Raw genomic sequence first — 27350 nt, forward strand, 5'->3', positions numbered from 1 at the left:
AGTTGCCCATCATGGTGAGTACAAACATTTACTATCAGCAATGCTTCTGATCAAAATGTTGATAATCAGGGCCTGTCTACTTCTTGATAAAACACTGAAAGACAGTGAATTATATTATAAATGCCACAAGAACGTACTTGTCTTAGACGTTTTTTTTATTACTTTTTGTATTGCATGCAGATAAAAAGTTTTCATAATTTTTCTGATCTCTCTTTAGGGTATATACTGGATGGATTTCCTTCACTATGTGAGGACTGGTTATCAATGGCTGATCAGCTTGACCTTGTCAAAAATCTGCCACTTACACCAGACTTTATCATAAATGTTAAGGTAAAAAAATAAAGGATGAGCTTTTGGGGAGATTTATATGATGTTAGAAATTGTCAAGTTCTTCTTTACAGCTTTATCTTGTGATTAATTACTTTTGAATATAGAATGTTTAAGTTAGGTATAGTCTGCTTAGAAATGCAATCAATGTTATGTGTACTTACTTGTAATTGAGATTGTTACCAACTGATTTTCATTGTTCTTATCAGATTCCAGATAAGGATTTAGAGAAGCGACGCTGTGAGCAGCGTGTGGATCCTTTGACTGATACACTTTACACAAAGAGTGAATACGCCCCAAAGGTTCAAGCTAAAGATGATAAAGAAAAAGATGATGAAGAAGAAGAAGAAGAAGAGGAGGAAGAAGAAGGAGGAGAGGAAATGACTGAAGAAGAGGAAGAGGTTGGATCTGATTTTAAACTCTAGAACTCCATTCTATACCTTAAATCTTGAGTTGAAAAATTCACCACTTTCATTTCTATTCATGAGTAGAAATGAAAGTGGAGTGCCATTGTTCTAATAACTAATTTCTGAACTTGGTACTTTAGTATGCAGCTTGCACGACATAGTGCAGTGACCTTGTTCTAAATCAAAACACAACTGCATGAAAAATGGCATTGAAATCATTTGTCTACAACTGTTTTTTTTTTATTGTAAAGGAGGAAGAGGAAGAAGAAGAAATCACGCCAGAACTTGTGGCAAGACTCGTCACAAGGCCAGAAGACTTACCTCAGAATGTTACTGCCAGTATTAAAAAGTATCGTGACATGATGCTAAGAACTCTTGAGGTAATTTACATGTTCACTGTATATGTTTAACGATGCACTTTAACTGGATTGACATAAACATCAAATGATGGGGTACCAGCATATTTCTCAAGCTTAAAACATTAGCTTTGGAAACTCTCTCCAGTGGCCAATTTATATTGTCAGCTTGGCTGATAACTCCAAATGATTTTAAAATAGGCATCATCTATATAATGTGCAGTTTCTCTTTTTAAGAATGTCGTAAAATTTGATGAACTTTTTAGTTTGCTCCAATAGGTTTATATTAAATAATTAACTTGAAATGAATGGGGCATTATTTTTTTTTGTATTTTTTCTCAGGACTATATGGCTGATCATGATCAACAGAAGCTTATTGAGTTGAATGGCAATGAGAATCCAAAAATTGTTTTCAAAGTGAGTGTAAAGAATTGACTAAAAAGAAGATGATCACGCATGTTTCAATTTTCTTTTTTGTTTAAATTTAAAAAGCCTGGAAACTTAACTGTCAACATTGCAGCATATAAACTGTAAACTATATATATACTTACAGTTCTTTCAACTGACATTTGAGAATTGTCCTTTTGTTTAAGATGGCTGCAGACCTGTCATCAGTAAGTCATTAATTTAGTCTTTAGGTTGTTCTGTATTTTAGTATCCAATTGTGGAATGAATTCAGTTTCCATCTCACATTTCATTTCCAGTCTCTTATGATGAAACTGAACACCTTCAAATTAAGCCATGCCCTTGTGCCATTACGGCTTCAAGGAACAGAAGAAGGGGAGGAAATATCAGATGATACAGAAACTGATGACCTTCTTCGCACTTTGGCAGCAACTGAGATGGTAGCACCCAAGTTCCGCTGGCGACGCAGCAAGTGGGGGCGTGCTTGCCCTGTGGCATTGAAGGAGGGTAACATTGTCCAGGGGGTTGCTCAGTTTGCAGTCAGGTAAAATGAAATAAAATTACAAACTTGTTCCAGGTTGTCAGAAACTTGCCCAAAGGTCCTTGAATTTGGAAACGAAGAGCAATTATCTTAATCAGCTGGAAATTATATGTTAGAGAACTCTCATTGGCATGTTAGTACTTGATGCACATAGATTTCTAATTTGCTGCAAGGGATAAATGACATTGTAATATAACACCAAGTCAATTTGTTTTAACTTGATTTGTACTTTGTTACCTTTCAGTTTCTTGGACAAGCTTTATGTGATGGCATCAAATGAAGCACTGGCGCACTTTATGAGGAATCCACGTCCCTTCCTTGCCCCCCACTTACCTCGTCCTCCCTGTAAAGTTTGTGTCCTGGGTCCACCCCACTCAGGAAAAACTGTACTGGCTCAAGCATTGGCCTTGAGATACAAGGCTAAGGTAAAAATGGAACAGTAGTGATCCAGGTCTTCTTTTTCTTAAATCAGGTTCTTTGGCTAAATGAAGTAAAGCTGTTGTGAGGGTGAAGGTCGTCTCTTTTTTCTGAGCATTCATAAACAAGCCAACATCTGTTTTATAATAACTGCTGTGGTAAATGTTCTAATGATGTCCCCTACATCTATTTTCAGGGTTTTTAGGTAAGGGGACATTTCAGAGAGAGGGGGAAGGGGAAGCAAGAAAGTGCTTATTATTTAAAGAACTAAATAATTGGGAACCAAAAGGAAACACATTATGTTTCCTTTGAACTGTCACCCAGCTTTGCTGAATGTAGTTTACAGCTGTAGTATTTCTTTGGTTTAAAAAAACAAAGATATTTCAAATAGAAACTGATGGGGGCATTATTATTAAGTATTACCCAGCCCAAGCAAATAACAGTCCCATGGTACAACCATTAACAGGTACATCCTAATTTTGATGCTTGTTTTTATTTCTGTAATTTTTGTAATATGGGGAAGCAATGGTGACAAGAAACTGGAAGCCCTATACAGGGGGTGAGGGGGGAGAGGGCCCTATACAGGGGGTGAGGGGGAAGGGGGAGGCATATTATTAGGAGTACTTTCAGTAATTGGTTCAAATAAATTTATCAATAAATATTACTTAATATTTAGATCTGATCATGCTGTTGTCTGTACCCACTCTCGATGCATTGAATTTCACTCTTCAGGTTTTTGACATGGATGAATTAATCAAGCCCCGGAAAGAGGCTGCTAGGAAGAAAATGTTGGATGAAATAAGAGAGGAAACTATTGAATCTGCAGTCTCTAAAATAACTGCAGCGATACAATCACAACAACTTGATGATGCTGAGGAGGAAGATGAATGTAAGTGTACAATAATATTGATGATAAAGGCTGATAGTTTCGAAAGAAACTGTGTGGGGCTGCGTTGGTGGGGGTAACGAAGGGCTAACGCTCGAAATGTCAGCTTTTGTAATCATTAGGGTTGCCAATTTACCATTTCAACTTTGTTGATATATCCAAAATATTGATGATATGCTTCAAAATGCTCCTCCAATTTACTGAAATGATAATTTCTTCTGTAATAATGTAACTCTACATTTACACAGCTAACCATTTTTTCAATAGTACCCCATGTTAGCTAATATTATTTGAAGAGACAAGATTCTATATTGAATGTTATTACACATAACACGAGAATTTTATTCCATAAAGCTTATTTTGTAGAAATCTATATATACTTTATTTTCACATGTGAAAAAAGCCTATACAGCCAATCAGAATGGTGTGCAACTCTTTCACGTGTTGAAGTATAACCAATTGAATAGCTCGAAAGAATTACACGAGCACTTGCTTGCTCGTGCTTGCAAAATTTTTGCAACTGTTTGCATGCTCATATTCTCAATTTATAAGCGCTTGCAAAATTTGGCCTTAAATAAAAAAAAAAAACTTTTGTAGGTGCAGTTTTCCGTTCAGCACTTTAGTCCCTTGATGTACATGTACTATGATATTTTCCATTGCCATTAAATTTGCATTGTTAGTGAGTTTTTGTTTCTAATTAGTGTTCAGAAAATTATTTCAACGAAAATTCTCACATTACGTGTAATAAACAGCTCACGACATAGAAAGTGCTTTGTATGGGGTTTTATTCACTCGTTGTTTGTGTCAAAAGCCCTCAATCGCTCGTACCTCACTCGCTCAGGTTTTTGACACAAACAGCTTGTGATTAAAACTCTGTATGCCACACTTTCTATGGTATAAACTGTATTTATGACATAGCAGGTGTAGTAAATCTTTCATAATCAGTATACTGGTGCAAGCCATAAACACTGTCTTCATTTAATGAAGAGGTGGAAGTGTCCTGTGTACTGATTGTAGCAGTTTGTACAAATGAACCCAGTATGTTGTCAATCTTGGAAAAAGTTCTCTATCAAGAAATTGGTAGCACATCTAACTCCAAGTCAGAAGCTCATGACACACGCTTAACTTTTTTAAATTCATTTTTCATGTCATTCCAGCATTCACCTCCTGTGGTTTAACATCTTCAGTGGCCTGACGTATTTAATATTTGTGTTTTCTTTCACAAACAGCTGATCCTCCACCAGCTGAAGCTACTGGAGAAGTAGCAGCAGAAGGGGAAGAGGGGAATGTGGATGGAACCAGTGTTGGTGGAAAAACACAGGAAGGAGATGAAGGGAGTGATGATGATAAATCTAGCGTAGCTATCAGGGTAGAAGTACCCATTGATGCTAATCATCCTGAAGTTGTTAAGATTGTCAACGAGGCCATGGTTGAAGCTGAGAAGAGAGAGCCTGAACTGTCACCAGATGAGTACACCGATGTGATTGAGGAGGCTGTGCAGAAAAGATATGCTGAGCTACAGGAACTGAATCCTGATGGACCACAGTAAGTTCAAGTAATAGGGATTTTGGCATTAGTTCAACAACTACAAGGTCCCTTGTTGTCTGTCATTTTACTTGCACTTTAGGTGGCCAACTGTGGCAATGGTGTAGTTTGATGGTCAAAGTGAGGGTGGTGCCTCACTTTTCTTAAACCTGAAGGGAAGTCATAATCAGAATCAAGAGAACAACTTAAGGGAGATTTCATGCATTATACTACCTCCTATATCAGCCATGACCCTCAAGGTACTGGCTGAGAAAGACCTTCAATGGCACAATTTGTCAGCCACTGTGAACGAAAAACAGTAATAGCACAGCTAAATAATATTAACATCTCTTTCTTCATTTTCCTTCAAGGAATTCTCATCAAACCTTTTCCATTAATTTTTTCGAAAAAATTACTTTAGAACCCATTGCCTCTTTTTATGGACAAGACTATCAATCATTTTGAATCCATCAGGCAGAAACTCAGTTTACCCCTGATTAGTAAGAATTCTTTATTTTTTTTAATCTTAGTGCTGGTGGGTACATTTTGGACAACTTTCCAAGAACACGCGAACAGTTCACTTCAATGATTGAAAGGAACATTGTTCCTGATGAGGTGATTTGCCTGAGAGATGACAGTGAAAATGGAGAATATCTGCTGAAGAGATGGTATCACACCAACAAAGAAGGTACCTTAAGAAACATATTCCAGAGTGCAAGGAGAACAATCGGCAGACAAACGGACACACACGCACAAACAGACAGACATACTGACAGATAGACAGACATATCGACGGACAGACAGACAGACAGACAGAAAGACGCACAGTTGAGTGGACAAGGAACGGATGATAGCATGGTGGACGGTCGTGAACTAACAAAAATTAAGAAATGTTAACTTTCTTCACAAAGGGATATTTCTTTTCCGTAACGCTGGCTTCCTCAGTGATACGATGCTGTTGTATGTCTCCCGGTTTCTTGTTAAAAAGTGTCTTTTTTTCAGCATTTCTTTTGTGTGCATGTCTAGTTTGAAAATGTTGCGAACCTGATAGATGATCATGATTTGTATTTTCCAGAACTTCATGAGAAATGGGAGGCCAGACGCGCGGAAGAACGAGCTAGACAGGAAGCAGAGCGAGCGGAAAGAGAGAGAAAGGAAAAAGAAGAAGCTGAAAGAAGGGCTGCAGAGGAAGCCAAGAGGAGGGAAGAGGAAGAAAGAATCCGACAGGAGCAAGCTGAAGAAACCGGCGAGGGAGAAGAAGGGGAACAGAAGGTCGAAGGAGAGGATTCTAAGGAAGAAAAGGCGGGAGAAGAGGAAGGTAAAGAAGAGGAGGAGGAAGTAGACGCTGGTGCTACTGCTGAAGCTGAACTGAAGGCTACTGAGATACCTGAGGCGCAGCCTTCAGCAGAAGACCTGTCATTTGGCACGGGACCTGAAGAAGAGGAGTTGAATTTGGATTCAGACATGCCACCCAATATACCCGAGACGGAGGAGTTCAAGAACCTAAGAACGAACTATGATCGAGACTTTACACAGCTGTTGTCTGTATTGAAAGGCACAAATAACATAGAGCCTATCATGGTGTCCGTTGAAAAAGAGCCGGACGAACTAAACAAGGAGGTCGTCAAGAAAGTTGAAGGTAAGAATGTTTATCTGTGTAAAAACGAACCACAGGACAAAGTCTGAGCTAAAAGTGCAATTTTGGTAGACTTTAGGAGTATTTCATGATAGGAATTCTTCATTTTTTTTTTTTTTTGGGGGGGGGGGGAGGGGGAGAACATTGTAGGAAGGAGAACTTCAAAAGTATCTCTCCTGTTCTGGATCAAGAGACTTAACCTAACAGCCAACATGTTTAGTGTCGTCTATGCTGAAAAATCATAGTTTAATATGGACTGGGAAACGTTAAAATAAGGACTGGACTGGAAAACGTAAATGTACCTTGGATAAAAAATGTTTTTTTTGGGTTTTTTTTTTTCGCATTTTCATGGACGGAGACAAAGTCGAGGTCCATAAAAATGCGAAAAAAAAAACTCGACCAATATCCAGTCATCTTGACCTCACGCTTAGTTAATAACTCATATATAAAGTGATTTGCAGCCACCCCTCAGGTGTCCTGCGGCATTGCTTATCAGTGCGCTTATTTAGAAAGTTTTGTCTCGTTTTACTGAAAGTCAATCACTTTTCTGTTTCAGCCCCTTTTAATTACCGCGGCTGGGAGTACACAGGAATGGATCAAGATGAAGAAGAAGAAGACTTTGCAGAGGAAGACGAGGAAGAAGAACAGGAAGAAGAAGACATTTATAACATGGACAAGAAAAAGATCTTTGGCGACACAAACCACTACTGTCCTGTTATGTTGAAGAAAAAATTTGTTTTGTGGCCGGGTATCGCTGAATGTGCTGCCAAATACCGCGGGAGAACATACTTTTTCTCGTCTCCGGAATCTAGAGGTGTGTTCTTGGATGATCCAGAGGATTTCTTGCCGAGCAATAAACCTCTTGAGGTGAGAAATTGTGCAAACTGCAAGTAGCCTCTGATTCGCATTAGTTTTTGTGGCAATTAATGCAAACGCAATAGCACTTACCTTATTTCTCAGTGAATTGTTGTGAATTCAATCGACAGCCTCCCCCGATTCGTCTATTGATCGTTGGTCCCAAAGGAGCAGGCAAAACCCTTCATGGCCGTCAACTTGCCAAACAAATGGGCGTGTTCCACATCTCATTCAAGGATCGTCTCCAGGAACTTATCATCGCAAAGACAAAAAAAAAGATTGGCCCCGAGTATGATGATGATGAAGAAGGGACTGGTGAACAAGCCATCACGACACCTGAAGGACTGGAGGCAACTGGTCAGTAGGAATGCGTACAGCTCTAGATTTTACCGTTCGTTCAATTCCTGTGTAGAAAAGATGAATTATTTTTCATTTGTAAGCCCAAAAACGGGTCTCTACCCTGAAAGTTTCCCCTCATTTTGGAATTTTGTTATATCTGTATTTCGGTGAGAAAAATTGTGTTTTTCCAGATACAGAGAATGCTCCTAAGGGAGGAGAGGGAGAAGCTGATGGCGAGGAAGGGACTGGGGGTGAAGGAGAACAAGAACTGGAACTAACAGACGAAGAGGAAAGCATCCGCGCTAATTTAGCTGATGGTGAAGCCTTGCCAAACGAAACTTTGGACAAGATTCTACCAGCATGGTGGAATGAAGAGCCTTTTAGGTGAGATGGGTGCTTAACTACACATCGTCAACTTGTTAAATTCTTGTTAGTTCTTTAAACCTGTCGACATTTCAGACATTTCTAACTCTACTGACTCATGCTTACCATGCTTTTACAGGAATTTTCAGACAAATCACACCTACTGAAGAGATTGACAACTCAGTTGCTTAATTTTCTTTTGTTTTTTCTTGTTTCCCTCAAGATCCACTGGGTTTATCTTGGAGGGTTTCCCTCGTACTGAAGCTGAGGCTCGTTACCTGTCTTCCACGGGCCTGTTCCCAGACATTGCAGTGATCCTTGTGGTGGAAGACACAGAAATTGTTGACCGCCTCCTGCCACCGCTGCTGGACAAATGGCGCAAGAAAAGAGACAAACGAGAGGCGGAGAAGGAACGACAGCGAGCATTGGCCAAGAAACAGAAGGTAAAACAAATGATAGTCTCAAAGAATTTTATTTTATCTCTGCTAAGAGAACTTCGTTAATGTCTCAAGTTGGCGTCTTTGATGGTGCAGTGACTGGTTCTCACTACCACTGATGTGATTTTTCGTTCAGTCCAAAGAGACAAGGAGAGCGTTATGTAGATCAGTTGTCGTTATTTCAATTAATTTCCTCTAAACACTGGCTTTCTTTTTCATCCTCTCGAAAGGACGAAGATAGAGCACGGCGACGGGAAGAAAGGATGGCGGAATTAGAGGCCAAAAAAGCCGAGAAAATGGTAATGTTCCTGTTTGCTTTGTTTCATTCTCAATGTTCATATTGTTTTGGAACTAATTTATGATCATATACGATCATTTCCAATCACCTGTGCCCGGTTCCACCTGCCTAACTTTTGGTTGACACTCGCTTCCAGGCCCGCAAGGCGCAGAGAGACAGCGATGACAGTGAGGATGATGCAGATGAAGATGAAGAAGACGAAGACATAGAGGCGCTGTTGGATGCCGAGGAGGAAGATGAAGAAGAAATGGAAGAAGAAGAAGAGGAGAGTGAAGAGGATGCTATCGAACGACTGAAAACGGAGATTGGAGATCGATATGACGAGGAGACGGGACGAGTAGCTACTGTACAGGTCAGTATGACGTGTTTTATGTTGTGAGAAAGAAAGTCATCAATCAAATCACCAAATTCTTATTCTTTTTATAAATTATCCGAGGTTACTGAAGAATACAATGCCTAATAATCCGATCGGAGAATTTTTTTTCAAAAATTACGGCTTTGTTCTGTTTTGTCTCTATTTTCCTATATTGTTTTGGCCAGAGACAAATGTAAGCCTTTTTCATGTACACGAAACAAGTTGCACGAAATTTTGTTAACCGTCTACCTACTTTTAGATCGACTTTTTCGCTCTGAAAAGAGAAAAAAACTGCTAAAGAAAATAGAAAAAGAAAACGAACAATATTAGGACTGTTATTGTTAAAAAGGAAGCCTTCGAATCAATTTGATTTGAAATTGCCGTTAACCTCTTTTATCTTAATTTTTAATTGAATATTTAGGAAACGCTAGAAGAGATTTCAATTCCTCGGGTAGAAATTAATGGCGGACGGAAGCCACGGATTGTAGAGTATTGTATCAAGAAAGTTCTGAAGCCAGTGGTTGATTTCCGGGACAGTCTGTTTGATCGGTGCTTCGCTATTGATGGTTACTTAGCCAACAGAATGCTTGCCATGGGTTACAAGTTTCCAAGTCGCTTTGGAAAGTGGTGTCCTGTGAAGGTAAATACTAAGCTTGTTGCGACTTTGATTTTGTGTCAGGATGCGTCTAATCTGGTTAGTTATAGGTTAAGAAATACTCACGTTAAAACCTCTGTGAGGTCAGGAAAAATTCAGTGACCTGAATCTAATTTTCTACTAGGATGTAACACAAATGAGTTTTATATGCAGAAGATATCATTAGGGACCTTACGCAAACCACGACGGCGACGGCAACGAGGACGTGGAAAAACAAGAGATCTAATTGGCAGAACAATAGCTCAGCACGTGCGTTTTGAAACTTTGTACATTTCTTAGCCGTCCCATGCAAAACAACAACGTGAAATCGCCAAAATTTGCGTCGTCTGCGAACCGAAACCGCGACGGCAAATTATTTTAATTTCCATTTGGAACTCAACGCTACTTTTATAAGTCATGCTGAAGTTGAGCTGTGGCGCCGTATAAGACAGTAAGCTCCTGCAACCATTTTTGAAATTCTAACTAAGAGTAGAAATTCATTTTTTAGTCAAAGTCTTCCTTGGCGTTGCCGTCCTGATTGCGTAAGGTCCCTATTACTTAGTAAGGACGGCTGTTAGGACGGCTGTAAGGACGGCTGTAAGGACGGCTGTTAGGACGGCTGTAAGGACGGCTGTAAGGACGGCTGTTAGGACGGCTGTAAGGACGGCTGTTAGGACGGCTGTAAGGACGGCTGTTAGGACGGCTGTTAGGACGGCTGTTAGGACGGCTGTAAGGACGGCTGTTAGGACGGCTGTAAGGACGGCTGTTAGGACGGCTGTTAGGACGGCTGTAAGGACGGCTGTAAGGACGGCTGTTAGGACGGCTGTTAGGACGGCTGTTAGGACGGCTGTAAGGACGGCTGTAAGGACGGCTGTAAGGACGGCTGTTAGGACGGCTGTTAGGACGGCTGTAAGGACGGCTGTTAGGACGGCTGTTAGGACGGCTGTAAGGACGGCTGTAAGGACGGCTGTTAGGACGGCTGTTAGGACGGCTGTTAGGACGGCTGTAAGGACGGCTGTAAGGACGGCTGTAAGGACGGCTGTTAGGACGGCTGTTAGGACGGCTGTAAGGACGGCTGTTAGGACGGCTGTTAGGACGGCTGTTAGGACGGCTGTTAGGACGGCTGTTAGGACGGCTGTTAGGACGGCTGTAAGGACGGCTGTTAGGACGGCTGTAAGGACGGCTGTTAGGACGGCTGTTAGGACGGCTGTAAGGACGGCTGTAAGGACGGCTGTAAGGAAGGCTGTTAGGACGGCTGTTAGGACGGCTGTAAGGACGGCTGTAAGGACGGCTGTAAGGACGGCTGTTAGGACGGCTGTTAGGACGGCTGTAAGGACGGCTGTTAGGACGGCTGTTAGGACGGCTGTTAGGACGGCTGTTAGGACGGCTGTTAGGACGGCTGTTAGGACGGCTGTAAGGACGGCTGTTAGGACGGCTGTTAGGACGGCTGTTAGGACGGCTGTAAGGACGGCTGTAAGGACGGCTGTAAGGAAGGCTGTTAGGACGGCTGTTAGGACGGCTGTAAGGACGGCTGTAAGGACAGCTGTAAGGACGGCTGTTATGACGGCTGTAAGGACGGCTGTTGGGACGGCTGTAAGGACGGCTCTAAGGACGGCTGTAAGGACGGCTGTAAGGACGGATGTTAGGACGGCTGTTAGGACGGCTGTAAGGACGGCTGTAAGGACGGCTGTAGGGACGGCTGTAGGGACGGCTGTGAGGACGGCTCTAAGGACGGCTGTAAGGACGGCTTTCAAGACGGCTGTAGGGACGACTGTAGACAGCGGCTCCATGTGCTTTTGTATTTAGTTGGTCAGGGAAATTTTATTTTATCGAGAAAGGTTTGGAAAAGTCAAGAGATTTTAAAGGCTGATGTCTATGGCGATATTTTACATATCATCTCTCACATTGATTCTTTCATCACATGCACGTTACTTGTTTGTACCATACTTATTTCTGTGGCTATAGTGTTGTTCTGTGAAAGCTTTGAATAATTTATGCCATAAAAAAAGAGCTTCTAGGTAGTTGGCCCCAAGTAAAATAAAACTGGCGTGCGTGGATTTTTCTTTTCAGCTGCTAGAAGGTGAAGTTCTTCCCCCTCAGCCCGGCTTTGGTATCAATTCCTTCCCTGTTGTTTACCGACAAAATATTTACTTTTGCTCGGGACGAGACGAGCGGGAGACTTTTATGCAGTGTCCATCGCGTTTCTTGAAACAGCCTTCCCCTAAACCTGTTGTTCCTATCAAGATGGCGATCATCGGACCTCCGAAGTCTGGCAAGACTGAATGTGAGTTTGAGGAGATGTTAATAATTAAATTAGGGTTGTAGATATATTACTTACCCAATCACTCTCTTCTCGCCTTACCCCACCTAGGTATGAGTTTCATCAAGGTTTTTTCCTCCTCGCTTTTGGATTTAAGCGTAGCTGTTTTTTTTTTTTTTATATCTATATGTTTGATTGAGTTGTGGGTCGTAGAAACGAAATTCGATCGGTTCGTTAGGTTGTCATAAAGTTCAAAGTTCTACTTAGCAAACAAAACAAATGATATGAATACAGTGTTTGTCTTTCGATGTAGTGGCAAAGCGTTTTGTGGCAGAGTATGGCGTAGTAAGACTATCAATTGGTGAAGCAATCAGAAAAGTCCTGAATTTCCAGTCATACACGGAACTGGCTCGACAAATCAACCTTCACTTAAAGGCTGGGAACCCTGTGCCGGACGAGTTGGCGGTACAAGCTTTGGAGGTTGCCCTGTTGGACATGCAGTGTCAGACGCGAGGGTATGATTATGTTTTCGTGTAAGAAGATAAGCACTAGAAACCCGTTTTCATGGGAAATTGCTTCGAATAATTCTAACAAATGATTAGATAACATTTAATCTGATCGAAGATAATGAGAAGCGGCCTAAACAGAATTAGACACAGGGTCCAAACTAAAGCTTTGTTTTCCCTAACTTTTGATTTAAATAATTGTATATTTTGTATATTTTTCTTGATAGGTTTATACTCGACGGATATCCTGTCACCAAGAAGCAAGTGGAGCTATTGACCGAGCGGAAGATTATTCCTGTGAGAGTCCTAGAACTACAAGTAGACGACGATGAAGTGTTGGGACGAGGAACCGCTGACCGTCATGCTCCAACAAGGTGTAAAAACGAAATTAATACTCCGTTTTTGTTTGAGTAAACGACTTGAGACCCTCAGGGAGGCCTCTAAAACACAATCTAACAAAGCATTCATTATTGCTTTGGTATGCCTTTGATTTTTTTGTATTTTTTTTTTCAAGAGAATTTGTACACTGATCACGTTTCTCGTCGTCTCTGTTCCAGGGTCCTTCCTTTGCACGATAGTCAGCAGATACTCGGCATCAGGCTTAACGCCTGGCAGCGAGAGATTGTGGAGGTGAGAGACTGGTACCAAAAGGAACACAGAAATTGGGTCCATATAGATGGTCAGCGGTCGAAGTGGTGGATTTGGAACCAGGCTCTTGATGAAGCCAGAAAAAGCGTCCGTCAGATTCAGACTTACTTACATAGATTATCTGAAGGTAATGTTAGTTGCAATTCATCCCACAACTACCGTAAACCAGTGTGTTAAAGAGTTAACAAGGGTAGTTAGGCTTGATCGTAATCATGATTTGGGAAGTTATCTATTAAATTGTTTTGACATTATTCAGTTTCTCGATAAAAAACAAAATGGTGACTATTCCGCGCGACATAAAATTATAAACGCAAACAGAAAACAGATGCGTGTTTACATTTAATCAATTAAACACGCTAAAATAAATAGAGAGGAGTTTGGAAGTTTAACGAAGAAGCTAACAGGTTTTGTGTTGACCATTGTCGATGACTCGGCTGTAATCCTCGTAGTTAGTTGGCTCACCCCACTCCTTGTCCTGTTTTCAGGTAAAGCTGCTTCAATAGCAGATATGTGTATCACACCGAGTGAGTGTCTTGTCCGCCTGGGTGACTTTGACCAATACTGCCCAGTCAGCTTAGCAGACCGTGGAGAGCTGGTAGACTGTTCTGTAAACTCTTCGCTCGAATTTGCCGCTGAGTTTCGAGGACGTTATTACAAAATGGCGACGAGAGTGGAATTAGAACTATTTCTCGCTGATCCAGCTCGCTACGTACCTCCCCAGGCCCCCAGAAAACTCCCTGCCCCCGAGCTCCTTCCGAAAAGAAGGACGGAAGCGGAAGTGAAAACTATGTTCCCGAAACAGATTGAACTGAAAGGCTACTGTCCTGTTACGTATTTGGATGGAAAACTGAGGTTAGTGAGTTGTGGTGTTAAGTGGTTAATGTTCTGAAGGAGAACCTTCACTTATGTTAGGAACTAAAACACATCTTCAAAACTATCATTTGAAAATAAAAATTTGCGAAAAGTACTTTTAAAACACCCCAAGTAGAGAAATGATCAAGTTAAAAGTAGAAAAATAACAGAAGGCAGGGGAAAGAGAGATGGGGAGACTGAATTTTTTTGTATCGGAGATTTTTATTTATCTATCTTTTCATTTATTATTTTTATTTAACACGTACAAATCCACTTTCTGAATTTCCTGGACTTATTATTAATGTAACAAGTTAACGTTCGTCATTTTTTTTTTCCCGCAGATATGAGCACATTGTTCCTGGAGAGAGAAACTTAGTAGTTGAATACCGAGAAAAATTATTTTGTTTTGAAACGGAGGAAAAACTACAAAAATTTATGAGGTAATTTTACTATGAAGACAAAACTTAAGAGGCAACAGACAGACGTTACACAAATTCTTAACCGAAATTCCTTTTTTCCATTTAACGGGTTTTTAGGTCCAAAACAATTGCTAATAATCCTAAAAGTAAGAATAATTAAATAGTGTCTGTTTTTATCGACAGGCTACCTGAAAAGTACCATGGACTGACACTACCACACAAGTTACCGCCGCGAAAAGAACTTTTACTTGTCAGTGGACTCCCTATGTTGGGTTACATGGAGCAGAGTGTGGCAACCGCTCTAACCAAAGCGCTCACTGCCGTGGGCTGTTTCAAACCGAAGTACCCATTCATTGATGCTAAGAAATCTGCTCTGCTTTATATTGGCTATTATCTTAAAGGTCAGTAAAAAGTAACATAAACATTAAAACTTCTAAAAGCTGACAGAATGCAAAGCAAATAAGGCAGCCTCGCGGGCTAGTATAAGAATTGGGAGCTAAAGCAGAGACAAGTTATGAATGGCGGCCGGAAGTTGACAGTTCTTTCTCCGAGCGCCTAAGACAGATCTTGTGTCTGTATGTGTGAGATACATAAACAAGCGTTTTTTTAATTGACGGTTGATGTCAAAGTGCATCAGAAGTGGTTTCATTCTCCTTCCGTTCGTGTCCTTTTTTCTTTATTTTCACTTTCATAGAGGAAGTAACGCTGCCAGTTTTATTAAATGAATGTTTGGGTCTGCCGAAAATATTCAACATTGTTCACCTTTTACCCATCTGCAATCTGTAATACTTCGTTTCCCTTTTCATTCTCGTAAACTCAGTGAAATCCGTACCCGTTATATCGCACTAGAAATCCACTTTAAACTGGGAGTGGTTCTTTTTCGAGTCAAGAAATTTTAGAGAGAAGTTGAACTAACACCATTTTGTTTTCTCCTTTCAGCCTACAACCCTAAGAGCAGTGAGTACGTACGAAAAAAATACAAACAGAAATTGATGAGGTTCGAAGAAGAGTGTGAACTGATTGGTTACCTCGGCAAAGAGATGACCGCTCGCTACCGAGAACCAGAAGAACTACCGATCGACTTCGATCACAAACTGTCAGTTTTTCTGGCACTTAAAGACATAGAACCCACACCAACCTGGTGTGCGTGATACTTTCATCACGATGAAAATCGTTTCCACTTGACAGTTTCATACGACGCTGTGGAGAAGGACAAAGCGTTATTTATTTTCAAGGAAAATTCGTTTACTTCGAACTCGTAACTTGCGTTTGGGTCTAACTTGAACTCGTATTGTACCATAGAAATGTAAAAAAAATAATGTCAGCTCCATAGTGGCAATTGTGAATAAAATTCGTTTTGATTTGTGATCGGTTTGTTTCACTCTTCTTGTTGGTTAACACTCGGCAATGATCATAAAAATGCGCCTTATGATTTCCTTGACAACAAAGTATTTAAGTGTTCCCTCCTCTGAAATTGGATCTGGCGCGTATTTGATCATCAATAAAAACAAATTAATTCTGCTAGACTATCATGTTTTGTGCGCAGTTTAAACAAATGGTCACGATTGCAGATTCTTTTAGTGGTGAAGAAAGAGAAAGGGTAAAAGAAGAAACTGCGACAACGTAGATGATGTCATTTCACCGAAAATACAAACATCGCACAGGATGGATTTGCAATTTCCGCAATACTGCATGAGGGATTTTCTTCAGCTTAAGCAAAAACGCAACACGCCATGAAGCAATGACCCTATCTACCCTTAGTTAAGTTTGTCAAATATTGTTAAAGGCAACACTTGTTTTCTGCAAAACTCAACAGAGTTTGGAAAACTTCATTCTCGGAGACCCAGCGGCTGAGTCGATTTCAAGCTAGGGCATGAAGAGCCCCTGGGGACATTGTCTTACAAGACTAGTTCCAAACGGTCGCAGTCGTTCTGCCATCTGATTGGTGCCAGAAAATCTTTGTGTTTTTCTGCCCAATGAGAGTGAAGTGTACTTTAGAAACCTTTCGTGTGTTCTAACACGAAGACATATGCTAGTAGCTACTAGTACCTCAGTTGCTCGCTATGTTTGTTTGGACCGTGCGACGGAGATTTGCTTGAGGTAAAAAGTTTCAGTCTCAGCACACAATGTGAGAGAAATCGATCAGATTGTCCACGAAAATCTTATCGGAAATTATACTGAATACTTTCGCAGGTATCCCTAGAGAACGTGTTTTAAAGTTTGCGAGGTTTGTTTACTACACGATGGTTGCAGTCATTGATATGTCGCTTTAAACGTTAAACGAGATTTAAGCTTAACTCTTTCTAGATTTTTTGCATAGTTTGTGTGACTGAAACTTTGCCAATCGCGTGAAGTTATTTCGTCGCACGGGCCACGCAGGTATGTCGTGAAACTGGTACTCGCGCAACTTTCTGTGCGTGCCAAAATCTAATCTCATCTTCGCTTGAAAAAAAAGAAAAGCTAAGCGTGGAAACTTTTGCTTAATAGATGTGGGTAGATAACCCTGTACTACTAAGCTGACATTTGCAATAAAGCAAACCCGCCCTTTCCATCCAATATTTCTTGGTCTTTGGTTTTGTTTTTCCCATCGAAAGCAGCATCGGATCGATTCCCAATGATCAAAGGTATTCAACTTGGTCTTCAACAATCGACAGAAGAGGTGAAATGACGATGACCAAGGGACTAGAAGAGAATCCGTGGCCTTCCTAGCTCAAGAATTTCAACACTCTCGGTAGCAGTTGAAAGATTAAACTCTTTCCAAACCACTTCGGTAACTGCCCGAAAACATCTCTCCTCGCGATGTTCTCGTTAATAAGTTTTTGTTCAGATTTTAATTAGCTAAGCTGAAACACAGCTAAGCTTTCTCTTAGGGCTTGCTGGAGGTCGTCCACGAACATGACGTTCTCTGCAACCTTGGCCGTATTGTGGACGACTTTACAAGCTACAAAGCGAAGATTAGATTTTGGCGCGCACAGAAAGCAGAAAGCTACGTAGGCGAAAGCGCCAGTTACTCGACATACCTGCGTGGCCCGTGCAACGAAATAACTTCACGGGATTGGCAAAGTTTCAGACACAGCAAATTATGCAAAAAATCTGGAAAGATTTAAGCTTAAATCTCGTTTAACGTTTAAAGCGACATATCAATGACCGCAACCATCGTTTTGTATACAAACCTCGCAAACTTTAGAACACGTTCTCTGGTGGCACCTGCGAAGTATTCGGTATAATTTCCGGTAAGATTTTCGCGGACAATCTGATCGATTTCTCTTACCTTGTGTGCTGAGACTGAAACTTTTCACCTCAAGCAAATCTCCATCGCACGGTCCAATCAAACATAGCGAGCAACTGAGCTACAAGTGTATGTCTGCGATAAAACACACGAAAGGACTCTAAGGCACACTTTACTCTGATTGGGCAGAAAAACACAAAGATTTTCTGGCACCAATCAGATGGCAGAATGACTGCGACCGTTTGGAACTAGTCTTGTAAGACAACGTCCCCAGGGGCTCTTCATGCCCTAACTTGAAATCGACTCAGCCCCTGGGTCTCCGAGGATGGGAAAACTTGCGCTTCTTGTTACAAATCAAATAGTGGGCGCTCGTTGGTGATAGGTTAACTTTCATATCGTTCGCCTTTTAATCTTAACGGCGTTTGATTGATCTTTTTTTAGTCTGTTCTAGGGGAATTCTGTGTAGGGTTGTCCACCACTTCTCCGGTTTGGCGGTCCATGGATCAGGGGACAACGTTTTGAGCCGACCGCTGACAGAGTAATTCCACCGGGTGTGCAAACTGTACCTAGTCGCGTTAGCAAGTTCTCCGCTAATGTTTCTGCTTTATTCGAGATTTCCATTTGCCAAGATGTTAATCAAACTCGAGCCTGTGGACGTTTACGATGACAAATTTGCCTTCAAGAGCAATACAAACTTGAGCCTTTACCGGTGAAGCTACAATTCCACAGATGTTGCTTTCAAATTTTATAGACCCAAGTTGACTGCCCGAGAAAGCATCCCACACTCTTAACGTTCCCGATTCACTGACCGTTGCAACCGCATCGCCAAGGTCTTGCTCCAGATAGCCACACCCTATTACCAGACTATCACCACAACTCAGGCGTTTCTTCAGTTCAAGACGTCGACCGTCCCAAAGTTTTAATGATCCGTCAATGTGTCCTGTGGCGATACACCGTCCATCAAACGAAAACTTACAACATCTGACAATTTCTTCTTCAGGAACGGGCTGTTTGATGTGATTCGCTTTCACAGTATCGTACAACGTTAGACCACTTTGACGATCACAGCATAGGAGACGAAAATGTGAGACACCATCGTCTTCTTGCTTAAAAACAAAGATGTCGCAGCATTCGATCAAAGACTGCTTAGGGCCTTTGATTTCCCTAAACGTCGATTCGTTGAGGTTCCAAACCTGGATCTGTCCTGATCTGGAAAGAAAAAAAACAAGGTCGTTGTCGAGGTAACTGACGAACCTTTGCGGTGTGGTCGGATGTTCTAAAGATTTAACTCTTTGTTGCAGGTCGGAACCCCACAGTTCAAATCGATCTCCTTTTTGAAGCAAAATGAAGTCTTCACTCGGTGACAGTGCAAACGATTTCGCTTGGATAGACGGGTTACTGCGAAGCCATCTTCCGCTGGAAGCTTCATACACACTCATTCCTACTTTATACAAAACGTACAAATGCTGACCATCAGCTGAAAAGGAAATAGCCATCACTCCACAAGCTGCCATTTCTTCAGAACTTTTGTTCTCGAGGGTGCGACACATATAAACCGTGTCAGAGTCCTTTAGAAGCACTCTCTCCGTGTCAACCTCTTTGGCATATGTCCATTTGGTTCGCTTGGAAATTAGAGCAATTCGAACTGCGAAAGGCAAACCGAGGCAGTGCAATTGGCGAGACTCACCACATACATACAAACACTCTCCACGGCTTGAGACACCAAGACTTCTATGCGTCGACCCAAGGTTTATGTATCGTGGTTCAGAAGACTTGAATTCATTCGCGAGTAATTCACAAAATGTCAACGATTGCTTCTTAGAAGAATTTAGAAGCACAAACTGTGAATTTCCTTCTGATCCTGAAAGGCAATCAACTGTTAAAGGTTCTTTGTTACCTAATGCATTCTGCTGATAATTGTAGTCGCTCACATTCAAGTTCCACAGAGAGACACCTCTGTCAAAACTGCCTGAGATAGCATATTGTTCGCATAATGAAAGAGCACAACATGCGATGCTCTTAGTGGGCAGTTCCAATTTGCTTGCCAGCTCTCCTCCCTCGAGTTCCCAAATCATCAGGCTGTTTGTCACATGAGTTTCCCTGGTCACCATCGTTTTTCTGTCTTGTGAGATACAAGCATCAATAAAGGTATGCTTGTTTTCTGGAAATAGTACCTTTGATTCACCAGTAAATGTTAAGGCTTTATCGAATCGACCGTGGAGAACCACCTCATGTTGTGGGACTAAAAAACAGTAATTGCAACGCTCCTCCTCGGTTTGCCAGATGTCGATCACATCAGACTGGCACTTCCAATGTTCTCTTCCTGTTTCCACTGAAAACATGTGGACGAAACCTTCTCCACATCCACAGACCAATAGAGTGTTCTCGCCCTGGATCCAAACGTCACAACAGTTTACGTAGGTCTTGCAACGGAATTTAGTGATCACGGGGTCTGTTGTCTGAGACCTGTTAACTACCTCTAAGCGGAGGGGATGGTGGTACTTTGTTTGACTCATCACAGAACAGGCCTCAAGACTTATCGCTATAGTTTCCGCATCATTCGCTAATAACTGAAATATCATGTTTGGGTTTTCCATCAACAAGTAGGGATGACGCCTGAGGCACGTTATACAATCACTGACTTCCTTCGAGTCATCACCGGAAAGTTTCAAGAATGGTTTGACGTTTTGAAGTTCCTCAATTAATGAGAAAACGTCGCAAACTTTGCTCTGCAATTTAGCATATAGTAGTTCCAGGCTGCATGCATGACAAAAAACTCTGTTTTTCTGGCTTTCATCTAGTTTTGGTAAAGCTGTGAAATGGTACGTTCCGTGCTGAAGAGCGTATTTTTCTTCATGAGAATACTCCACAGGGACATCTTGACGTTCCTTGATGGAACTGTAGGTCCTTTCGCATTCCTTTGATAAAACGACATTTCCTTCTGAGATTTTAACCGTAAATCTATGTTTACCGTACAATTCTGGATGAGAGAGCCAGTCAACAAGTGATTTATGGAAGACATCGATGCAACCGTCGCGAATGGGCAGCAAACGTGAGATTGATTCTGACATCTTTTGGAATTGGCTCCAACCATCGTCAATGTCAAGGCACAGGCCGAGAATTCTCGATGCCATGGTCGCAGGTAAAGGAGAACGTGCTGCAACAAGTGACGAAAGAAAATCGAAGAAACGCTCTTTGCCAACTCCAAGATCCATTTGCAGGCGATCAATGTATTGCTCGTACACGGATGTGATCCCACGAGGGAAAATACTTGAGAGATTTGAAGGTGTCGGGGTGTTCTTTTGGTCTTCGACATACTTAATAACAAAATGTGCATACAACATAAGTCCTTCAGCTTGACTTACAAGGCGATTGACATTTTGCTCGATGCTCGTCTTGGGCACCAGATTCTTTAAACTTTCTTCAAAAAATAGCTTTATGTCTTTCTCGTTCTTCTCGTCCGAGGGGTGGAGGACGAACGGGTTGAAGTGCGCTAGTTTGTCCATCATTGCTTGCTCAGTGCGACCTGTGACAACAAACTTTATCCAAGATGGTAGCTTGTGGAACTGTGTACTGATCACATCAAAGAGCTCGTTTCTTCCTTGATGTTCACACTCATCTACAGCGTCCACCACCAAAAGAATGTTCATTCCTGGATCTGCCATCATGTTCGCTGGCTCTTGAAGAACGTGCGTGAACAGTTCTTCCACATTCATGGTTGTCAGATCAGTTGGGTTTAGGCAGGTTAACTGACCTGCTAGGATGTCCTTAAAACCTGGAAGATTGTCACACAAATGTCTGGCCAGCGACTGCACCATTAGCTCTGGTTTCCTTCGCCTCTGGTTATTGTGCTGACAGAAGTGCATTCCACCAAGAACCGAGCGCTTTTTCATGTTGCTGCATAACTGTGCTACAATAACAGATTTACCCATACCAGCATTTCCAGTGATAATAAGAACACGTGAATCGGACATGCGATTTTGAAACCAACTCTCGACATGACTGAAAACCCACTCGCGAGTTCCTGGATGATACTTGGATGTGTAAAAATGGACTTCACCGGTGAAATCAAACTTTGCAAGTCTTTCCATGCAAATGCTAACAGACAGTGGTGCGGCTCTAAGATTCTCAACTCGTGAAGGGTCTTCACCGAGACTTTGAACTGCGTCAGCAATCTCCTTCCAGGATGATTGAAATGAAGCTTCATCGATCTCGAAAATTGTTGCGTGACTGTACCAGTTACGATACCAGTGTATTTTTTCCACTGCAGCCCCAACTGAGCGATCTGTTCGAGCAGGTTTTGCACCCCAGCCAGTGGCAGGAGCTGGCATTCTACAAACGTTACGAAGCAAAACGTAAAGAAGAGAAATGTCGAAGTTTTTTGAAGCAGGGGTACCAACCGCCGGCGCCGGGTAAAGTTTGTCCCACTGAGACTTGTTTATTTTCCCTTCTCGTTTAAGTCTCCGTATGACAGCTTCCTTTCCGATTAAGAACGTTTGGAGCTGGGGCGGAGGCACATAACTATCGAATACGCGGCGTAATGCCGCAGTACCTCTGTTAATAAGAAGGGTGTTCAGCTTCATACCAAAGAGCGTGTCATTAGTTATTTCCAGGGAATGGGCCATTGTGAGATAGAAATAACTACCACCAGCCTCCTAAAAAACAAACGATTTCTAATTGTTTACGTGGATAAATGCACGCACCATAGCCTGCGAGCTGGCCCTTGTTATGAGTACTTCAGCACGAGCCTTTCTTCGCCCGCGGGAAAGTATATGGCCTTGAGCAACGCTAACCAACAAGATGGGGTACTGGGGTCTAGCCTCATTACTAGTACCAGACTCCAAGCAAACCTCTCCCCGGCTTGTCACAAATGTTCCCTCGGGCGGAGAAACGTGCGATCTGAAGCGTGAATAATAAGGACCTGGACCTCCTAAGCGCGATTTCCATCGCTCTGTATAGTGGTGCCTTATAGCAACGGTTAAATAGCCATACAATCCATAAACCCTTAGGCAGGAGTATAGTTATGATGGTAAAAATAAGGATAGTAATATTCTGTTTCTGGGTGACCCTATCCATAATCAACAACATATGTGGCTTCGCCTCCTATAGGAGACAATAGCCACAAAAAGAGAAAAAAATGTGAGAAGCTGAAGATTTGCAAACAATACTGCCTCTTTTCTGGTTTGTATTGATATAAAAAGGTTAGACCGGTTACTTGTTCTGATCTCTTACAAACCTGATTAGGAAAAAAACTGATCGTATAGTGTTATACATGGTAGGAGGGGGGAGGGGGAGCGCTGAAATAATTAGTCTTATCTCGACACTGTATCCTTAAAATTTAACCCCTCCAAGTTTCAAACATCGCGTTACATGTGTAACAGCGTGTAACCTGTAAAGTGAGTCTCTTTCAATTCATTCGGTATCTTTTGCAGTGGAAATCAAATATGTACGTGCTATTTCTTTTCTCTCTCTCGATTTTCTGCATTTGACAAATTTAACCCGCAGGAATCAAGAAAACAAAATTGTTTAAAATACTCTGACTGCGAAAAAAATATGCGAAAGGTGTCAAGAACCTGTAATTGACAAAGACAATTACGTAATAACTTTTTCTGTTGTCGCGTAAAGGTTGCGACCTGCGACTCTTTCTAGGAGTCATTGTACAGTCATACAATTCAGTAGCAGAGTGTTTGTTGAGAACCATTCCGAAGAATCTCGAGAATAGTTTATGTTTAGAGCCGTTTCGAAGGATCCCGATACTAGTTTAGTGTTTATTTTTGGTGTTTCGTCCGACCACAAGCCGTTTCTGAGAATTAAAGATTGCGAAACAAATTTTTGTAAGTCACTTCCGGTGTACATGCTCGGACAAATCTTTCTGTTTCATCAATTATTAAACTTATTGTTTGAAAGTTATGAAGAACAGATATTACGGAAAACGGCTTACTACACTGCTGCATATAGTAAAAGGTAACCACATGGAAAGGGAAAGGTTTAATCGGTTTTAGCAATCACGATGCCCTCTTGAAAATTCGCAACAGTTCAAAAGGACGAGAATAGAAACATTGAATGACGCATTTTTCACGGGAACAAACACACATTAGCCATGAATCCAACACAGTCACAGACTAATTATTGCCCGAAATCTCTTGAATTTCGTTCAGAAATTGACACTTATTAAGATATTCATCGCTGCACTAACCTTGAACAACACAAAGATGGTGAAACAATAAATCCGTCTACGTAGTCAAGAGACTTTCAGTTAATCTTACCGAGGGCAACTGATATAGGCATAATTCACTGTGTAAAACTTACCAGCAAAACTGTAGCAACTACAAGTGGATTCAAACGATAAGGGTTGCAAAACGCGCGTAAATTCAACTCTCAAGTCGAATTCCAGCGATCATTGACTTTGAGACACTGGGGTCGGTAAAGAGCGAATCGCAGTTCTCAACAATGGTTACCCACAACAACGTAATAAAATTACGGTCCAAAGCATGCACATAGTATTGCAAGCCTTTGTATAAAAAATGTTTTTTCTTACCTCTTTTGAAGAACTGAAGACGTCGAAGCGTTTCAAAAGAACCAGTTGATGACTCCCTACCATATGCAGACGTAACCTTATCTGTCACATAAATTGTGTGACGACTGGAATGAGGTACACGACACAACGCCTGCGTGAAATTCCACAAAATTTTCTCAACTATTTTTAGCCGGTTAAAACTGACTTAAAGTTTAAGCATCCCGTTTCCGCCGTGTGTTTTATTAGCCCTTTCACTCCCAAGATATCATTAGTAATTCTTATTGAATCTCAGACAGATCTTAGCGGGGTTAATCAATGATTGGAAATGTTCAAACTGTAGTAACTCAATTCAAGCGGTTTTCGACTTCTCTGATTCCTTATTTGAAGAAAATATATCGTTCCAAGATGGCGAATATGCAAATCAGTGTCACGTACCACAAAATCTGCATACTACATGTGTCTTAGCCTGCGAACAGGCTCCCCGTTCAATCAGACGTGGGGACACAGGAAGGGGAGCCTGCACGCAAATCTCAGAATATCGAATGTCTGCGTCCAAAATTTGGACGCAAAGCGCTGATTGGTTGATTTTAAATTTTCATGACGTAGTCTTAAGTTTTCAGTTCCGGTAGAGACAAAAAATTAAAATGGCGGAAAGAAGGGATGCTGTTCTTCGCGAGGCTTGTGACCATTTATCAAATAATTTGAAGTTTACGCTGCAATTGAAGCCCGAACAGCGTAATGCTGTGGACTATTTACTTAAGAAAGATGATGTGCTCGCGGTTCTTCCGACAGGATACGGCAAAAGTCTTATTTTCCAACTCTTTACTGTTGCTGTGTCGATTGAAGGGGAAGAGCGGCAAACTGTGTTGGTTATTTGTCCTTTGAAAATCATCATAGAAGACCAAATTGCTGAGGCCGGAAGTCTGGGTATCCCGGCGGCTTCCACAGAGGATATCTCGGAAGACGAGTTGCGTGCCGCAAAATTTCGGCTGAGGGCCGCAAAATTTCGGTTCGGCTGAGACAGTTGTGGAGAAACGATTCCTCGACATTTTAAAAGATAACTGCTCTTCTCTTGACAGAAAATTGGCCGCAGTTGGGGTGGATGAGTCCCATACTGTTGAGATGTGGACTGGAGCAAGGTATTATGTTTCTAACGAATCCTGTTGGGTTTACTTCTAACTAAATTGTTACTCACTTGTTCAATGATTGTTCACAGGTCTGAGGCAAAACTCGGTGCAAATGTTGCTTTCCGTGACGCGTTTGGGAAATTGTCGCAGATCAGATCCTTTTGTAAACAAGGAAAATCAAGTTCTATAGTCATTCACCGATAAGCTTAAGTCTGTGTTGCCGTGCCTGTTATTTTAAGAGTCTTTCGATTGCATTACTTGATTTCCTGACCAAGACGCTGTAGTCACTCTTTACTTTGATTACGTTGAATTTATTCGTTTTATCTTTTTAAGGGACGCCAATACTTGCAATCACCGGGACTGCAGATGGAAACACTCAAAGTGTCATTATTAAACAGTTGCTGTTAAAAAAGCCACCGTGAGACATGGCGCTTGCTCGCCGAGAGCCTGTTCGTTTGTTTGTTTTCTGTTTTGGATTTTGACTTCCGGCGCGCGCACTGACTGGTTGACATTTGACAGTTAACAAGATAAGTCCTCTGCGGGGTTCTTGTGGGAGGTAAACGCGAATTAGCAAGACGCGTGCAGGCTCCCCTTCCCCTGCTTCGCGCCGTTGTGCTCCTCCAAGCCGGGAGCCTGTTCGCAGGCTACATGTGTCTCAACTGATGCAGAAATTCAACGAAGCGAAACGGCTAGCGTTACTCATAACCTACGACGGGAACTTGGGGATAAAAATCTGAAAATTGGTCACCTAAATGTTAATGGCCTGATGAGCAAATTTCGTGAAATTCAACTAATTCTAAGTGATATTAACTTCGACATCCTTGGCATTACTGAAACTCACTTGAGTGAGGACGTCTCAAATGAGTGGATATCAATTAACAACTACAACCTGGCAAGGAAGGATCGTGACAGGCATGGTGGTGGTGTGCTTATCTACTACAAAGAATGCCTTACAATTAACCCTGTACACAAATGGGATGCTCATAACATTGAGGCTATATGGTTAAATGTCACAATGCGATCGCAATCCTTTCTCATTGGCTGTTTATACAAACCACCTCACGATACTGTGTTCTTAGATACATTTAGGGAATTACTCACTGGCATCTGGCTGAAGAGAAAAAATATTGTTCTTATCGGTGATTTTAATTGTGACTTGATGCCTAATTCAAGTAACATTAATGGTAGACGACTAAAAAATATCATGCAAAGTTTTGATCTTAAAAATGTCATTAGTGGTCCAACCCGAGTTACAGACCACTCTGAGTCGCTACTGGACCTTATCATCACCAGCCAGCCATCTAAAGTGGAAAAGTCCTCATCTATCGATTTTGGTATCCCTGATCACCATTTGGTGTATGCTGTTTTAAGACTAGCCAGAAATAAAGGGAAACCAAAGGTAATCTTAACGAAGAACTATAAGTTGGTGGACACTGACCAGTTGAAACTTGAATTTGACCAAGCTCCTTGGCACATAGCTAGTATATTTGATGACATTGACGACAGTTTATATACCTGGAACTACCTATATAACAATGTTTTGAATCGAAATCTCCCGGTTAGAGAAGTTAAAGTGAAAGATAAATCCCTACCTTGGATAAACTCATCAATCAGGAAGCAAATGAACCTTAGATACAAATTATTGAAAAATGCCAAGGCGTCAGGAGGAGATCAAGTAAAGTGGTTACAATACAGAAATAAGAGAAATGAAGTGAAAAAGCTTCTAAGGAATGCTGAGTCCAGCTATTGGCATAGCAAGTTCAACGAGTCAAAGAACCCAAAAGACTTTTGGAAACTAACTAATCAGGTCCTTAGAAAACATAAAGCCAAGCCGATTGGACCAATTATAGACGAAAACAATGATGTAATCATTACAGACAACTTTTCAAAAGCCGAATACATCAATGACTTTTTTATTAACATCTGTGAAGATCTCACTAATAACCTGGAGCCTTTGGATTGCTCACTGCTACGGAAGTTCATTTACCGTGTTACACCTACTACATCCTCTA

At 41.5% G+C, this 27350-nt stretch overlaps 2 protein-coding genes and 1 long non-coding RNA gene across 3 annotated transcripts in view; 1 reads left to right on the forward strand and 2 right to left on the reverse strand.

Annotated features, from left to right (window-relative positions):
* Window positions 1-15833, forward strand: part of LOC111322591 (adenylate kinase 9) — a 19100-nt gene extending 3267 nt beyond the window's left edge. The window contains exons 5-30 of the mRNA XM_022925718.2: window positions 1-14; window positions 218-330; window positions 537-728; window positions 986-1114; window positions 1433-1507; window positions 1795-2039; window positions 2281-2461; window positions 3186-3342; window positions 4569-4884; window positions 5394-5551; window positions 5939-6502; window positions 7056-7366; window positions 7486-7711; window positions 7885-8077; window positions 8280-8499; window positions 8724-8792; window positions 8928-9143; window positions 9568-9786; window positions 11851-12064; window positions 12354-12555; window positions 12774-12920; window positions 13104-13321; window positions 13680-14046; window positions 14388-14486; window positions 14649-14866; window positions 15405-15833. Of these exons, the coding sequence (XP_022781453.2) occupies window positions 1-14; window positions 218-330; window positions 537-728; window positions 986-1114; window positions 1433-1507; window positions 1795-2039; window positions 2281-2461; window positions 3186-3342; window positions 4569-4884; window positions 5394-5551; window positions 5939-6502; window positions 7056-7366; window positions 7486-7711; window positions 7885-8077; window positions 8280-8499; window positions 8724-8792; window positions 8928-9143; window positions 9568-9786; window positions 11851-12064; window positions 12354-12555; window positions 12774-12920; window positions 13104-13321; window positions 13680-14046; window positions 14388-14486; window positions 14649-14866; window positions 15405-15616 (5275 nt within the window). The 3' untranslated portion in view covers window positions 15617-15833. The remainder of the gene's footprint in view (window positions 15-217; window positions 331-536; window positions 729-985; window positions 1115-1432; window positions 1508-1794; window positions 2040-2280; window positions 2462-3185; window positions 3343-4568; window positions 4885-5393; window positions 5552-5938; window positions 6503-7055; window positions 7367-7485; window positions 7712-7884; window positions 8078-8279; window positions 8500-8723; window positions 8793-8927; window positions 9144-9567; window positions 9787-11850; window positions 12065-12353; window positions 12556-12773; window positions 12921-13103; window positions 13322-13679; window positions 14047-14387; window positions 14487-14648; window positions 14867-15404) is intronic.
* LOC148725731 (uncharacterized) lies at window positions 3656-7585 on the reverse strand. The gene is made up of 2 exons (XR_015990653.1): window positions 7448-7585; window positions 3656-5033 (listed from the first exon to the last, which is right to left on the reverse strand). It is a non-coding gene; the product is annotated as an uncharacterized LOC148725731 (long non-coding RNA).
* Window positions 15834-17938: 2105 nt separating the features above from the next.
* LOC111324153 (uncharacterized) lies at window positions 17939-24347 on the reverse strand. Its single transcript, XM_088731310.1, has 2 exons — window positions 24233-24347; window positions 17939-22349 (listed from the first exon to the last, which is right to left on the reverse strand). The coding sequence occupies exons 1-2, from the start codon at window positions 24293-24295 to the stop codon at window positions 18327-18329; spliced, it is 4086 nt and encodes a 1361-aa protein (XP_088587436.1). The 5' UTR covers window positions 24296-24347; the 3' UTR covers window positions 17939-18326.
* Between the last annotated feature and the right edge of the window lie 3003 nt (window positions 24348-27350).

Source organism: Stylophora pistillata, chromosome 8, assembly GCF_964205215.1.
Source record: "Stylophora pistillata chromosome 8, jaStyPist1.2, whole genome shotgun sequence".
NCBI lineage: Eukaryota > Metazoa > Cnidaria > Anthozoa > Scleractinia > Pocilloporidae > Stylophora > Stylophora pistillata.